The following is a 17,490-nucleotide window of genomic DNA, read 5'->3' as shown; positions in this document are numbered from 1 at the left end:
TTTAATGCACCAAACCTTTCTACTTTGTACCTGCAGTTAACATTAAGATCCCACATGTTGCTAACAGTAAATAACCCTCAATGTAGGCAGACTCTGCTGCTCTGATATGACTTCTACAGACTTAGTTTTGATTTCTCAAGCAGCACCTACCGATCAATATGAGCTCCCTGAAGTGGAGCTTCTTTTTTGTCGTCTTGTTCCTATTTCGAGTCCTGAGCTACAGCCACTCTCACAAACTCAAGCGGTGTTTTTCCCTCTGTGTCTGCTCACAGAGTCTGAGGGTCACTCCAACCTATTGATCCAGTCTAGGATTCTTCTGCTTATCAGCGGCCTTTTCAAAACGACCTGTGGCCCTTTTGTTTTTTTTTTTAGAAAAACCAGTATTGAGCATTACCATTTCTTCTTTATTTTTTTCTTTATTTTTTTTCAGAACAATAAAAATAGTTTAACAAACAAAGACTTCTTCATTCATTTTCCATTTCGACTTGTATTTACAGCTGAAGATGAAACAAACGCCCAGTCATGTCCATTTCATCTCCTCTTGGCTCCGTTCCCACCCCGATCCTCCCTCTCCATCCCTGGCAGGCTTGACAAGAGAGTACCAGGGCCTATTGCTGTGTCTTTGACGAGGTATACAGGCTATTCAATGATTGGTGACACATTATTTTAAGCAGACATCACTGACTTTTGCATTTAGGAGCTTCTCCTTTTGTTCAGAACTGCACCACACTAGGCCTGTTCCTATACGGTAGGTAACATTTAGCAGGTTATGATCGATGACACTTGCTTTCACTTAATGGCGTGACTTCCGAAGATAAAACACCACATAACTGGTACAAGAGAAGAAGACAAGATAACTGACAAGTCTGAGATCCATTATTTGTCCGGATGAGATAAACTGCTGTGTGGAGGGTCCCTGAGGGAAGTGAAGGAAGTTAGTTTGAATGCACAAGCTAGTCATACCAGACACATAGGATTAATGGTTAGCTTCGAAAGTGGAGCGGCTATTATTACATTGCAGCGATACTGAAAAAAATCACATGGAAGGACGAGGACCTCTTACACAGCATGTGCAACCTATGGACCTAAAAGGCTTTTTGATACAGTACTTCAAGCACCTTCTAAATGTCATAAAGCAATTAGGCCCTCTAAAGCACTCAAAGGAAATGTCACGGACAACTTGGATTTTACAGTTTTCAATTCTCACTAAGTATACGGATCTGAGCGCAGTTATGTCTGTAGCAACAATATTGGTTTCAAACGCATCTGAGATGAATCTCACTCTCGTCAAAATCTACTGAGGCTGTAGATTTCAAACAAAAAGCGGATGGCGAGTGTGACACCGGGTAAAATCAGCGCAGACCTGACAAAGCTGAAGCTTGTTATTGCGATGTTTTCCTATAGCATGAGACTGCAGCGTCCCAAATCCCTTTTGGGAGTTGATTATAATGGGATCCTTGCGTGGCGTTTTTGTCCTCGCCAGCTGAATACAATCACATGAATCAGGGCTGAGTGGCAGAACAATCAACAGCAGAGGAAATGAAAGATGCCTGAGTAGTTGTGGCTATTGTGCACCTGATCAGGACAGAGGTATCAATACAGTCTGAACAAACCCAAGAAGTCATACTAATTAACCTTTAAAGAGTTCAAAACATAGAAATATTATACAACGGAGAAAATATGCAAAAAAAAAAAAGAACTAAATTACTGCGACCCATTAGAGCTGAGAGAGGCAGAAGAGCAAAGAACAGACAGAGGGACAGAAGCAGAAAACCTTTGCGTCCATGTCAGAGTATTAATACAGTAGTCCAGAGGTCTGCATGTAATAGTGGTGGATTTGAGCACCATCTCTACGACTGGGGGGGTCAGGGGGTCACTGGTCCAATCAGGTTGGGGGCAGAGGGGTAGTGGGGGGAGGGGGGGGTCATGGCTGTCAGAGCTGGTTTCCAGTGCAGAGCGGGAGGCTGGCACAGTGATGAGGATAATGACGTCTTAGTGTCACATCGGATCACACAGCAGACACACAGTCACAGAGCAGGAGTGGGCAGGCTGGGCCACGGGGGCCCCCCAAATGCACCCGTTGGGCACAAACAGTCCAAAGGCCTGGCCTTTAGTGTTCCCATAGTTCAGTGGAGCTCCAGCACAGTGCAGAAAGGATGAAATGAAGCTGGATCAACTCACATATCAAATGTTCAGAAGGGATCGATATATATCGTCAAGGGAGCAGTTGCTTCAATTAAGCCACATGGCCTGTCGAAGTGAAGGATGTCTGTTCATCCGTTTCAGTCACTTATTTTAAGCCTGAATCAGGAGGGACATGAAGGCTCATTAGTTTTTGAGGGTTAAATCCTCTTCTTCACTGGTCACCCCCACAGCTGGGCCAATGTGCTGAGTGCTCCTATATAACAGACAGTATGGGTTAGACTCACACATAGTATGTCTGGACAAGACGAGGACTCCACAGGGACGCCATATGAGGCTGTGCTCGGGCCAGGTGTGCTTTGAGATGAGTGCTAATGTTAGCACGCTAACAATAACATTGCTAACAATGCTAACATAGTTTAGTTTGTTAGCATGCTAACATTTGCCAATGAGTGCCAAGCACAAAGTGCAGCGGAGGCTGATTTCGTTACTTTAGCAGCTATTCAGTTATAAACCAAGTACTGGAAATTTTAACCTGCTTTTGGTGCAAGAGGAAAAGTCAGGGGATCACCAAAGTCATTAGGGTTCATCTTCTAGGACCCATGAATGTCTGAAACAAAAGTCACTACAATCCAGTTAATAGTTGTTGAGATATTTCAGTCTAGACCGCAGTGCTGGACCAACTGACAGATCAACAGTGCCATCCCTGGAACTGCAAGCGTAGCTAAAAACTCTAATGATGTTTGATTCCTATTTATTGTTTACACTACTGACAACAGTTACTCAGTGTGTTTAGTCTGTGTTTAGCAGGTTGTTCCACAATCTCCAAAAAGTCTTAAGTTTCTGAGTGAGAGAAGAACCTGTTGCTTACCTTTCATTTTTTACCTTTTAAGCCCAGTTGTATCTGTAAAGAGGAAATTTGTAGACTTCTTCATCCAAACATGTCCAGTGGCCTGTGGCAGTCCTTTCGTTGGTTCCTTCATTTTCAAACAAGTTTAATCCAAAGTCAGAGCAGAAGAAGAGGCCTTCATAGTAACAGCCACTACTGATTCAAAAAACATCCAGTAGCTCAAGTAAGGGTCTCGCAATGACATTCAGTCAACCTCCAAACGTATCATTCATGCCTTTAAAATTTTCAGTTGCTCAATTTTCCAACTTCTCCAGTGTTTTTTTGTTCATCGCATTTATGCTCCTTCTGCTCCAGAGGGGCAAAAAAAAACAAAAAAAAAACAAAACACTCCAAAAAGGTCTTCTGTTTTGCATGGAGGCCCAGTCACTTGTCAACAAACACTGACAGTCGTTTGTTGCCTTAAAAGTTAATATATATATATATTTATATATAAAAAAAAAGATGTTCATAAATTATTCAACAAAGTTCAGTAGATAAAATACCACTTGCATTTCTCTCCTGAAATGATCACTTTGTGCTTTCTGCAAAAAAAAACAAAAAACAAAACAAAAAAAAAAAAACAAAAAAATTGAAAAAGAAGCAGCAAATTTTTGCCAGAGGTTAATCCATATAAAAAAAACACTGTCTCTTGAAATCTAAGAGGTTCACTCTATCTGTGTCGGCTGGATATGCCGTTGCTGTTTGTGGCGGGCTCTTCCAGCTCGTCGTCTTCGAAGCCGTGAAAGGTGGAAGTGTCGCTCTCCGAGGTGGTGCCGAACAGCTCCTCAGCTCCGGCGAAAGTCCCGTCTTCCTTCTCTTCTCCGCCGTCAGCTGGGACACAGGACAGAGTCAGTGAAGAGGTGTTGAACAACGAACGACAGCACCGTAAAGTTAAAGGAAGGCATCAAATCATATTACACTCACTTGTGCATTGGCAGGCGGAGCAGGGAGGCCCAGATTTACCCGTTTTCTTGTTTGAGCCCTGGCATTTATTACAGTAGTTGTTGGGAATACTGGTCCCACCTGGACCCTTTGGACCTGTGAGGAGAGTCCAGGTTTTAGGGATCAGTACCGATACAAAGAAACTACTTTTTCTTCATTTATGAAGAGATAACTTTGTGCTTTTGACAAACAACATTTATTTTAAACAAAGAAACTCGGTTGGTATCTTAGCCCCATCAGCCATATAAGATCTGGTCTAGTCATTAAGACACAAACCACATACAGATACTAGAAGCTTCACTTTCTTTACTTAACCTTTAATATTGAATTCATGCATTATTTGTGTAGTTATAAATCATTTGTATTAAGTGGATTCTTTCTCTGTTTTAAATAAAAGAAGTAATTTATTCTGACTTCTGTCCTTAGTTTGTCCTTGTTGATTTCCTGATTATGTGGACATGTTTTTGGTGTGAAGCCTTCCTTGGATCGGCTTCTCAAGTTGTAACACCCACCCTAGTCAGTGTAAAGCGATGGTATTGTATATGTGATGGATGGTAGAGATGGGAAAGATTCCCATGTCAGCTCAGTCGTGTGATTACCAAGTTGGTGAGGGTTACTGACAACATGTACTGACAATTTCACACTGTGTATATTACATCTGGCAGGAATCCCTGCTTTTTTGATCTTCAGGCACTTCAGTATTACGAAGCACCAGAAATTGAATAGATATAAGAGCTTTTTGAAGTCTGTACTGTGTCCTATTTACAAAAAGGCAAATGCCAAAAAAAATCATTTAAAAAAAAAAAATTTTTTAAGAAGCAAAAACAAATCAAAGAATATGTTAAAGAATAAAGACAGGCTGAGGAATTCAGCGCCAGGAAAATAAAAACAGTGTGATAGACTAGTGGAACAACAGTCAGGCTTCTTACGTTTGTGTCTGTCAGTCTGTGGTGCAGACGGGGATTTGGACGCCACCGTGTTCCTCTCTCCAGCCCTGTCCTCCTCTGCCAGGTGGGAATGGGTGTAGTGGTAGCTTAGTCCCGTACGGTTCCTGTAGCGCTTTGCACAGACTGCAATAAACCGTAGGCAGATGTTCAGTCCCACTATTGTGGCTGCATTTCATTATCTAAATATAGTTTTGGCAGTGCAACATTTCTAAATGCAGATTTTTTTTCTTTTTTTCTGTCCACTTGTTTAAGATAAAGGCCTCAAAATCCTTTTATTGTAATGAGACCTTCTCAGAGTCCAACACCCACCCAGAGTCTGGTGAGCTGGTGGTTAAAAAGCAACATAAGAAAAACTACATGCAGTTTTTTGTTTTTATTTTTCAGAGCAGAAAAATCATCACATCATAAACAGGAAAACTAAATCCTGCCTCATGACATTTAATGAAGGTAACTATTCAACTTCTGGCTCAAAAAAAGGGGGGGGGGGGGGGGGGGGCAGTAAGCATTTTAGGATCTGATTACAATAGTCAGTCAAATAAAACACAAACCCAGACAACATAATAACCATGTCTCAGTTTCACAGCACCAAGGGCACTCTTCAGCTTGAGAAAAAGTAAGATAATATAGGGGCTGAATCAATAATCACAGCACTTGCAACACTACCACTCAACAGTCTATCAAAATAAATATCCTTAAAAAAAAAAAACAAAATAAAAAACCCTACTGTCTGAAAGAGTCAACAAATTAAGGTACCTGAGGCTGAAGATTTTGAGTTCTGCTTCTGTTTGTATCTGTCTGAAACAGAAAAGACAAAGCAAAGAGGAGGGGAAAACAGAATGGATTTTCCACATGCAACTTGCATGTACAGGAATACCTGAGACTAGAGTAACACTAGTTTATCTGCTTTCATGCTGTGGTTTCATCTGTAAAAACTGTGTTGGTGATTCAGTTACACTGGTTCAGACTTTTTGACAACCATCGCCCTCACCGTTGTTTTGCAATAACTTCTTGATATGTGGACATTCTAGAAATATAAAATTAATATGTACAACGAGGACAGGTTATGCCATGGGCCCACTGTACGTTATAACAAGTCCTTGAGCAGAAATGAGCTACATTTATTTTTGTATGTTATAAATTATATGCAGAATATATAGTGTGCACTTTAGCCCAGACTTAATGTACAGCATTCAGAGGAAGTTTTCTTAGGTAGTGTACATAGTATATTAAAATCTAAAAGATTATTATAATGAACTGCATCAAACGTTATATTAATAATAAAATAATAATAATACATTAGATTTATATAGAGCTTTTCTGGGAACTCAAAGATGCTGAACAGTGGAAACAATAAACAACAGAGGGAACAACAATAAACAACAATGGGAACAGTCGTATTTACAGTAACAAAAAACAGACAAGTGGTGAAGAAATGAAATGGTTCATGGGAAAGCCAGTTTAAACAGTATTGTATTTTATATTGTAAACTCAGCATTGTATGTTCACCAGTAAAAAGTCAGTTAAAAAGCCTGATGTTTCAGAGTTTATCTCTACTTACTGTCACAGACATATGGCTTGTCGTCATCCAGATCTGCCCTCCTGCGGCCTGAACCCCGACCCTGAGGAGACAATACCCCATTAACTTGGTGCAGGGGAATCTATACATTCAGTTAAATGTGATGCAAATAAGAAACAGAAAACTTTGGGTTTTGTTTTTCTTTTAAAGAAAACAGGTTGACAACGAGGATCTTAGTGGAATCTCAGCAACTGTGTAACTGAACTACATGACAACTGGAATTCGTCTGGTCTCTTACTCTTCCTTTGCCCCGATGTCTCCTCTTTGGAGTGTCCACCTCGTAGTCATCATCGTCGTTGAAAGCATCCTCTGCTGCGTCAGCCTCCAGAACCCTCTAAGACACAGGAAGAGAAAGAGAAAGAGAGAGAGAGAGAGAGAGAGAGAGAGAGAGAGAGAGAAGGGACAAGGGGGGGGAGCATTTCAATACTCAGCTCTGATTAAAGCCCATCTTACTGAAACAATCTTTAGCCACAACAACAGAGAGGAGAGAAAAAGCTATTTTTTTTACTTCTCCACATAATCTAGGTATTTTTGACACATAATCTTCTTCCTGTTCCTGTATAAATGTCTATTTGATGTGAAAATGCTTACAGATCATATTCTTTATTTAATTAATTTGTTTAGTAGCAGTAGGATGAATTTCTAAGTTATCTGTTTGCCTTGAGAGGAGGGATAAACCTGTTCATCCTGTTTGTGTTTTTTGTTAATATCCATGTTTCCACAGGTCTATTTGGTGGAATGTGTGATGTGGAGATATGACTGAACCAGATGGCAGCGCTCAGCGACGTTTTGGAGAGCACTACTGAATTTAAGTTTTTTGCATCATTATGTGGACTTAACTGATTATTATCACCATATCTAATGGTTAGAAAAGGGGAAATCAAAGTCGAAGCAGTCCACTTGTCCAAACTGCCTCTCAGTGAGACAGCAGTCAGCTAACGAGCTCTGCAGGTCAGCCGGAAAAACTTGGCAAGTTGCCTTGACAACCAGTTGGGGCGCAACACTTAACTCCCAGTGCCAAGGTCCTCAATCGTTTGAGTGATATCACTGAGCATTTACATTTTACACGTTTGGCTGACGAGCTTAACACACACGCACGCGGACACACTGATTGCGAACCAACCTGGATCTCCAGCAGGCTCTCCTCGTCGTTCTTAGCGTTGTTCCTCTTGTCTAGACCCTCGCCTCGCAGCAGAGCCTCCAGTGTGGTGCTCTGAGTGGGCAAGGTGTCCTTGGACATGAGGCCGCCGTCTGCACAAAGACAAAAAAAAAAAACAGGCAACGTGTTGAATGATGAAAACACCCGGTCAGTGTTCATACGATCACAGCTTGCCAGCACATGTCTATTGTTCACTTTAGGGAGAAGGGTTCCACAGGTATATAATCAGAACAGTGGAGGTAGTATATTGCTCATGATCCCAAAGCTGCAGTATGTCACAGTCCTCCGACATGTGTTGTTTTTCCTCCTGCATCGCCATCAACCACTGTAACCGTGACAAGAATGATCAGAGCTACAATCTCTAACCTGTGTGAGCAGCTTTCTATAAGCATATTTCCATTATGTCTCTTCACTTCCACTTACACTAGACCTAATAAAAGCATGTGGCAAATTGCTGGAGCATTTGTTTGTTATAGCAGCTGTCATTTTTTTTTTTTTTGCCTGCAACAGAATGTGTCATCACGACTATGTGCACAGCACTATATCCCTGAAAAAAAAAAACAACATATGTTGTCATTCTGAGAGAGAATGCATTGTCATTGGTGATAATGCTGCACTGTGCAGACATTAGGCTGACTTTGTCCACAGGAATCTCTGAGGTACGATGTAGTTAAGTGGCTTATCACTTTAACCTGAACGCATCATGCAGATATCTCCTCCTACAGTGAGCTGAAGATCTAAACAAACAGTGTAGGAGGCGAGCAGGTTGAGCAGACAAAGCAGAACAAACAAAAGCTTTGACAGTCAGTCGGATCCACACATCTTATTTACAAAATCTCTTCTCCACAGAGAGCTTCATGATCATCCAGTTGCTCTGTGGATGTTTGAAAAGAGGACACACTTCAAAGCCCCCCCTGACTCCAGCTTTCCATCAGCCCTTCATCTTGCCACTGCGCCCACTAGAAAGACTTTCAGAATATTGAACATGAAGTGCTGAAGCAACAGAGGACTGCATAGGTAAGAGGCAGATATAAGAGGTAGGCGTGAAATGGGCCCCCTCCACCATGTGGCGGCAGCCCCTCACCATTGTGTCTGCATAGGTTGACTTTCAACTCTCCGCGACGAGACAGACAACCCCCCCCACACACACACACACACACACACACACAGCCCCCCACCCTCAACCCATGGGAGCTGGGGGGCTAAAAATAGAGCCAGCAGCAGCCTGCAGCAGGGAGCTGATTCTGCATGCAGCCCCAGTCTCTAGCACACCATCAGTTAGACAGCCTGCTGAGGCAGTGAGACAGACTCTGGCTGCTGCCCTGTGCTGGCCACCTCTGGCCAGCTGCACAACGTGCTCCATATAAGAGACGCCAGGTTAAATCAGGGTATGTTTCCCCTCTGCTGGGCACTGGCAGACAGCACATACAATCCACTGTTGTTGGGGAAGGGAAGGGACGGCAGGGCGGTGGTGGGGTCTTAGTTAGCGCCAGCTCAGTGGAAAACAATAGGCTACAATGGGATGTGTTTGGGAAACAAAGGCTCGGTTCATATGCTATCTCTCCATCTTGCTTTCGCTTTCCAGGCTCTCTTGTTCTGCCTTACTTTCTCAACTTCCCAGCATGCAATGTCCTTCCACCGTGCAGTGCAGAAATGAAAGCAGCACGACAACATTTCTCACAAAAACACAATGAATTTCTCACAGCCTTTCAAGGAAACTAATACTAAAAATTAAAACATGCAACATAATATTTCTGTGTGAGACTCTCTAGTGACAGATAGCGTAACATCCCAGTGGGTATGCAAGCCTTGGGCACAGAATGGACCAGTTACTTGAGCTTAGGAACAGTGGCCACAAAACACACACAGACGGCACGGCAATTTATAAGGAGAGATGAAAGAGTTGCCAGACAGAAGGAGACAAAACCAATCAGCGAGGGAGGTGGTAAGTAGAAAATAAGATACAGAGAGAATATAAAAGAGAGGGTAAATATTTTGAGTGAGCTGTTTCAAGTGGCAGCCCGAGAAGGCCAAACTCCATTCAATAACATTTATTAAATACTGTCTGCAGTGGCCGAACTCTGTCTCGCTGCTCCCAGCAGTGGTAAATCTAATTACATGTTCTACTTCTCACAAAACAAGTTTACCAGCCGGGGTGAACACAGCCACATTTCATCCTCTGAAAAATGACTGGCAGCCTGTTCTGCTCAGTGTGCGGAGACAGAGTGATATGCTTTTAGCGAGATTATTCCAGATCATCACCAGTAATCACATGAGCTGAAGGAGGTGGGTGGGAGACAAGGGGGGTGGGGTGGAGGGATGGGGGGGGGGGGGGGGGGGGGGGGGTGACTGAGCGGGAGGAGATACTGAGAGCAGCAGGAAGCGACGGGCAGGTGGCTAAAGGAGAAGACGCTGCAGAGTCTTACCGAGCTGGAGACCGTAGATGCCCAGACGGGGATCCGTGGCATTGTGCAGCCGTCTTTTCTTTCTCCAGCAGCGGGCGGGGTATGTGTACATCTGCCCAGGTGAAACCCCTGTACAATAACAGCAAACGCACATGCCAAAAACACATGTTGATGAATGATTGTTTAAGTCATTCAAGAAGCAAAAATGATCAACATTTACATCCAAAACATGAGGATTTACTGCTCTTTTAAAGTTTCAGTTAATTAGTGGAAGTGAACAAAATGGATGTATTCACATAATTGGTTTTATCTGACCAGCAGTCCAAAAGCCAGAGATATGCCTTATACAAAGATTGATTGGAGGGAAGCAGAAAACGCCCACATTTTGACAAAACAAAACAACTTAAATGATCAACTGATTATCACTTTTATTGACAACTATTTTTCTGTGGATCACCCGCCAACCTCAGCCCTACTTTAGATCATCTAAATATCCTCTGGGATTGGACTGTTAGCTAAAAAAAACAAAAAAAACATAAGGAGACACATGGTGTCATCTCAGGTTGTGGTACAATTACAAGGAGCATTTTCACCATTTGCTGTCCTTACATTAACTAATCAATTGCTTGATTCAGAAAAACAGATTAAACAATAATGAAAATTAATAAAAACATTTGTTTACATCTTTAGATACTGTAGTTGCAGACACCAAAAACACTCTCAACTCTCACTTAGCAATTCCTGTACTTGTGTGTGTATGCGTGTTTACCCACCGGGGCTACGGTGGTGCCGCTCCATCCAGATGTAGCAGTTGTTCTGGGCCACGCCCGTTTGAGAGTCCAGGAATGGCAGGCGGACACTGCGTTCAGCACACAGGCGGGCATTGTAGCTGCGGCACTGCTCAATGGCCTCCTTATAGAATTGGTCGCCCAACCTGCGGAGAGGGGGAGGTACGGTTGGGGGCACAGGTCAGTGACGCTGAGTGATGTGGCCGACACCTGTTCGGTCACTGGTGTGGCGGCTGGTTTGAAGAGCTAACGACAAATGTGACTATTCGCAGAATCTGTGATATGCAGATTAGCCTTTTTTATCATGTCTGAATGCTGTGATAATGGCCTGTTACTTTACTGGCTACAGACCATTAAATCAATTAACTGAGGCAGCTGCAAGATGATGGAAAGCAGATCAATACAAGACAAGGAAATAAGTTGTAGTTGCAATTCTGCAAAGCAACACTGGAAATGATCCTCTATCCTAATAGTGCTGTTAGCGTCTGCTTAAAAATTGAATCATGGCCATGTTCAACGTAAGTATCAGACTGATAGCTAAGCCTCACTATCATCTTTCTAGGTTGCCTTTGGGGAAAACTTGTAGAAATAAAAAACAAAACAAAGCAATGCAACTCAGCTACAGCAGTGCAACAACTCTCCTGCTCTCACTCCTGAGGTTAAACATATTATTACCTCTGTGGGCTCTTTGTCTGATCTGATTCTAGATAGGCTGTAAGCTATGCTGGTGTTGACTGAGTTTAGATTATCACAACAGCACTGAATCTGAGGTCTGATACGGAGTCAATCCTCTGACCAGCGAGCAGCTAAGACTCTCGCACTTTAGTTCCACTTTTCTTGGTGCCACTGAGATTTTGGCAGTCCCTCAGGGTTTCAGAGTTAATATTCAGAGTGAAATGGGGGAGGATATTTCACATTCAAGCCCTCAATCGCTGCCACACGCCTGGTATGGTAATTAGCCTACTTAATTAATCTCAGCAGAGTGCCTAGCACAAGGGCAGGTTCTAATTTGACTGTATCAAAGATGGGGGTAAATGCTGCAACTCTGAAATCATGGCAAGGTACTTTGTATGTGATTTTCACAGTGTGCTGTTATATCACAGGGCCAACAGGGCAAATAATACTGTAGAGATTGGTTCTTCTAGAGTATGTACATCTCCACATAAGCATAATGAAGTTCCTCCACATGTTCTCAATTACAACATTAGGAAGACGGCCATTTTGAAGTGAAACTAATGAGCTGCGGGCTGCGAGTCGAGCCTTGAATCGTAAACTAGAGGTGGAGGAGGTGGGAGGCTGATTTGTCAGCGTCTTCCAGATCCTGCTCTCCCTCCTTCTCTCTCTCTCTCCCTGTCGTAACCCCTATCCCTCCATGAGACGACATCCAGCAGATGAACAGCCGTGTTAGGAATGCTGTCCCGCACAAAGCCCACGGCTCTGCGGTTCAGACAAAGCCACAGTGTGTGAGGCTTCTGGGAAAGGGAGGCTTCGTGTCAGTGTGACTGAGAAGAGCAAACAGTCACAGGTACAGAGCAAGTGCAAAGAGGGGTGGAGAGGTATCTGAAAGAGAAAGACGAGGAAGAGAGAAAAATAAAAACAACAACGACGGGGGTGGGGTGAGGGGTTAAAAGCAAAAGCTAAAAGGTTAAAAGCTAACAAGCCGATCATGACTAATAACTTGGGAACTTTGTTTTTCCTTCAGCGAGTTATGATCATACCAAGACAGTGGCTTTATTGTAGTTAATAATCATATCACAACTTGTCTCTGCCTAGTAAAGATGTCACACAGTGTTACGAAGCCAAGAAAAACAGTTCCTCAGATGTGCCAGAACTTTCTCAGGCTTTAAGATGCAGGAATTTTTACAAGAGGGATCACACAGGGGTATACTCGAAGCAGATTGGCTAGATTTCACACCTTCACCAGTAGCTGGACCAAAGATTTCCTTTAAAAATGGCTGATAAAACATAACAACACACAGCTGTGTAATAAAACTTATATATATATTGTGTTCCTCAGGTCTTATACCATATCTGGAAGAGTCTATCGTTTCCAACAGCGAATCCCCCGTCAAACTGACCTGTTTGCCTCACTGTCGTTCCATGATATCAACACACAGTTCTGATGGGACGCACTGTGACATATCAGTTTACTAAAAAGCAGCCCAGCTGACCAACTGTAACAGCCCCCTGAATCCCGGCACGAGTGCAAGCTCACCGTGGAGTGCCAAGAAACTCCTGAGATTGCTCGAGTCGAACAGACTGAGACAGGATGCTCATCAGTCTCAAGTGAAATGTGCAGGGGTGGGGGAGTTGGGGGGCAAGTGGTGAAAGTCTTTATGTGGGTGCTGGCTGTCTGTGCGGCAACACGCTCTCCATCAGAGCACCTGCTGCACGGGGCGGCGCTCGCTTAGGTGAGAGATCTTTCTGACACTTTTAATGAGTGACAAGACCCACACATCCAACAACACAGGAGGGGAGAGGGAGTCATACCTCTGCCTCTCTCTCTCGCTCTCTCTGACACACACACACACACACACACACACACACACACACACACACTCTGCTCTTCTTTGATTTGAGGTGTGAGTTTTTATTTTCCACTGACCTTTGAAATCGAAGTGGTTTGAGAGCAACTTGAGTCTTAGTTTCATACTTTTGGCCACTATTTCTATCAAGCACAACAACTTTGTATTCACCAAATTAATCACTGAGATTTGGGAACCCAGCAACACCACTAAAAAGGAGTCAGACGGAACCAAAAGCACACACAAAAAGGAGTCTGGCAGTCATTTAAACTATTTGAATGAGAACACAAAGTCAAATGGTAAATTTATCACTCACACTCTCTGTTGTAAACATCCATCACGGTTTACAGACCAACTTCCTGGTTCAATTATGACCTACCGTACTTGCATTAGTTGTGTGCACACAGTTTTCCTGTACATTAAAGGCCTATTACCAACACTTCGACAACATTCACTTTCAGTTTCACCTACAAACAGAGCAGTTTAGATCAGTGGTGAGCTGTCATAACCAATAGCATATGTATAAAGTCCACAAGAAGTAAAACAGTCTAGTCAGAAGATTTGAGGAAAGATGAGGAAAAATCAACAATCAGTAGATAGTTGTGAGTCCTCATGCCGAGACTCCAGAAATTCAGCTTGTGTGCCCTCAGTTTGTTTATAACCTGTCTGACTGCTTGTTTCTAACACAGCTGGATTTCGTAGCGATGTCGCCATGTCCTGATTCTTGGTAATTATGTTAGCGAATCCAAATCTATCGCAAGTGATAGAAATAAGAGCCAAAACAAAGATCATGGGGACTGCAAGTGAACTAGAAACACCAATTTCACGAGTTTCAGGACTTAAAAAAGGTGCCTCAGAGGTATGTGCTTCACATCCTCAATATCTTCCAGCTGAGTAGAGAAGGTTGGTTTGTGCATGAGGGCGAGGAACAAAAGCAAATCTTGTGGCCAGTGGGGCCTCCGCTATCAGCATGTTCCTGTCAACGGTTCGCCGTGTCACATGGCTATGTCCGTAATGTGAGCATGTGTCAACACTTGTTTTGCATATCTAATGACAAACTTTAGTTTGCAGGAGAGCAGCTCACAGGGGCGAAGTGATCTGTAGCCATGAAAAAAACTCCTGTGTTTACTTCAATACAGACTGACACTCAAGAGAAGAGGAAAAGAAGAAGAGAAGGAAAGAGCATAAAGAGCATAAAGTGATGATCTAGAAACATAGCTTCAGTCTCTTCAGTTCAGTTCAGGAGGTTTCTCAAATTTGCAGGTGCACTGCTGCTTCACAGGAAGTTATAGCTACCACATAACAAGAGAGGGGGAGGAGGAGGAGGAGGAGGAAGAGGAGGAGGAGGAAGAGGAGGGCGTACAGAGTGACTGCATCCTGACAACAACCTCTGATTACACCAATCAGAACAACACAGTCTGGGTGAGGGCAGGAGTAAAACCAGACCACACACCTCCACAGTGAAATGCCAATAAACAGCAGGCCTGACTCACTCAGAGTCTACTCAGCACCAACGATAAGGTAGCAGATGAATGGGGGAAGGACCACAGGCCGGTGCGGCTGGAAGATGTGTCCGACCCATAGAAAACTCCAGCTGTGGCTAAAATTTTAATGAGCCGCTTTATGAGCTTCTTTATTAATTAAATATTCCAGACTCATTTTAATCAGCAAATTCTGGAGATTACTGTCCTCCCCTGCTTCAGCGAGGGACGGACCTCACACTGACATGCACGGGCTTGCACGCTGCAGCTTCATCTGCCACCACATCGCCACAACAAAGTCAGACCAGCGTTTCATTTCCCTACAGTGAATCATCTTAATACAAAAAAAAAAAAAGAAAAAGAGAAAGAAAGAAAAAAGGTCAAACTGGTCCACGGGAGCGACATCCAATTAGTGTCAAGTGTGACTAATTATAATCTGACAAACTTGTGAAATGAAGTCAGAAACCCGAGACAGAGGCTAATTATAGCAGATTGAAACACTTCATTAAGCACAGCTTATAGCAAGGAGACATTCAACATCAGAATGCTAAAATGTCTCTGAGATTAAAACAGCAGCTTGACAGCAGACGCACACTGAAGCTTGTTGGGACACAAAAGAGCGAAACAGTCCAACAAGGTAATAATGAAATGTACTTCCCAATCATAATAGAAAGTGTGTGATACATGACGAGAGAACGGAAGGAGCCACACGGTATTATTTATTTAACATTTACATCGAACACTTTCACATCAGCTGCTTCACTGAGCTGTTCAGGTGCCAGCACAGGGAGGCTGTGATTGTACAGGGCAATTCCCTGGTGGGTAAAACTGTGAAGGAGGGCACTGCATGAAAAGTGCAAGCACGCTCAGTCGAATTGTGTATAAATACAGATTCAGGAGAAGCTCTGAATTTAGCTAGCAGTGTTTTTTATTTTCCTGAGCATCATGCAATGAGTGTGCAGGTGAGGGTTTGCCTTGCCAAAGGCCACTCTGATGGGATGCACAGCTCCTGCAACTGTTCAGTCATCTGTAGCCACTCAGAATATCACTGAGAGCAAGTTGAAGGGCCTGCATTTTATTTGTTAAATTATTAATAGATAACTAGTCTGGCTAGTACTCGCCCTAACTAGAAAAGTGAAAACTAACCCTTAACAGAAAATGGAAAAAAAAAAAAATAATAACTGCACAGTCAGGTATTGGGTAACATCCTTCTGCATCCTTTCCTGGGTGCTCTAACAATGCCAGTGGGTGATGTGCAAGGTGTTGTGTGGTCCACTCCTTGTTCTACAGTCCACGGAGGTGCCAGGGTACCTCTATGGAGGAGCAGATGGTTCTCCTGCTTGTGCCCAACACTTCCTCTCTGTCGGAGCATCTCTCTGACAGATGGGCCCAGGATCCTGGACCAAGCTAATCTCCAGCACTCCTCCACTTAAAGGCACAGTGGAGTGCCTGCTCTACCTTCCACAGTCCCAAAGAGCCATGATGATCATTATAACCCATCAATACAGGCTGACTGCTGCTGACACGTCCAACGGAACGTGCGCATCTAAAGGCACGCTATGTTATGAACCGGTTTTAATATGAAATGACATGAAAGCAGGAGGCTAATTGTGCCCAACTTACAGTAACATGTCTACCAGTGGAATTGGTGAAACAATACAGAAGAACAAAGGAGAACATGGAGAAAAAGGTGGAGCTTTTCTTTGAAGTTGAGGGACAGAAATGACATGATATTGCACAGGCTATCTGAGCACAGAGTGACAGTCTGTTTCCAACGGCGGACTCAAATTGCTGTCACTTTTGTCGATTCCGCCAGCAAGCATGCAAATACAAAATGCCTCCTCCCTTGCTTTACCGGGTCCTGACCACGTCTGCGCTCGGAGGAGCCAAAGTTGACATGTCGACAATTCACACCAACTATAAACGACTTTCGGAATGTCAGATGATATTCCGCCGCTGTGCCCAACCGAGCACGAAGAAAATCGGCTTTTAATTATTCGGTGCGGCGCAAAGGCACGTTGTCGACAGTTTTCAAATAAATTTATAGCCCAGGAAAGACGACACACTCCTGTGTTGAATGCAAACCCGTATGGAGGAAAAGCTCCTCTAGTGCAGTCAAAATGTCAGGCAGCCTTACGCACATGTTTAAGACTAAATGTTTAAAATCTTGTGGAATAAAAGAACTATACGAGGCTACTTTGCCATGCAAGAAGTACACAAAATAGATTTGGACAGCTTAATCTGCCATATGCACACGGCTGGAGATGACATGCACGAACAGCCAGTTTCAATGTACGAGTTGGCAACAAAGTAATTATTCACAATTTCCTCAATGTCTAAATTACTTACGCTTTTAGTGGATTCTGAATGACAGCCGCCATTTTGCTACAATGTAACGCAATATCGGCGTCTTGCAGTTCTGAGGGAAACCTACGGGAATTGACCAATCAGAGCCCGGGGTGAATTCGTGGACCAATACATCTGCAGCACAGGCGGACGGGGCGTGGTTTTATTGGGTAAACTGTCAAAATTATTTTAAAGGGTTTTCCCTTGTATTTAAATTGTACACAACCGAATTACAGCACTTTTAAAGAGACCCTTACTGTGGCTTGGATACATATAAAGAGCAATTCCCT

At 43.3% G+C, this 17,490-nt stretch overlaps 1 protein-coding gene across 1 annotated transcript; it reads right to left on the bottom strand.

Annotated features, from left to right (window-relative positions):
* Window positions 1–320: 320 nt before the first annotated feature.
* On the bottom strand, window positions 321–17,256 carry LOC121197667 (zinc finger protein DPF3-like). Its single transcript, XM_041061371.1, has 11 exons — window positions 17,204–17,256; window positions 10,834–10,994; window positions 10,082–10,189; window positions 7,620–7,747; window positions 6,735–6,830; window positions 6,479–6,539; window positions 5,674–5,715; window positions 4,903–5,043; window positions 3,956–4,069; window positions 3,014–3,862; window positions 321–2,398 (listed from the first exon to the last, which is right to left on the bottom strand). Exons 1-10 carry the CDS (start codon window positions 17,233–17,235, stop codon window positions 3,702–3,704), a joined length of 1,044 nt encoding a protein of 347 aa, XP_040917305.1. The 5' UTR covers window positions 17,236–17,256; the 3' UTR covers window positions 321–2,398; window positions 3,014–3,701.
* Between the last annotated feature and the right edge of the window lie 234 nt (window positions 17,257–17,490).

The sequence above is a fragment of the Toxotes jaculatrix genome, chromosome 17, assembly GCF_017976425.1.
Source record: "Toxotes jaculatrix isolate fToxJac2 chromosome 17, fToxJac2.pri, whole genome shotgun sequence".
Taxonomy (NCBI): domain Eukaryota; kingdom Metazoa; phylum Chordata; class Actinopteri; family Toxotidae; genus Toxotes; species Toxotes jaculatrix.
The sequence above is the reverse complement of the archived record's forward strand: the minus strand, read 5'-3'. Positions and strand labels throughout refer to the sequence as shown.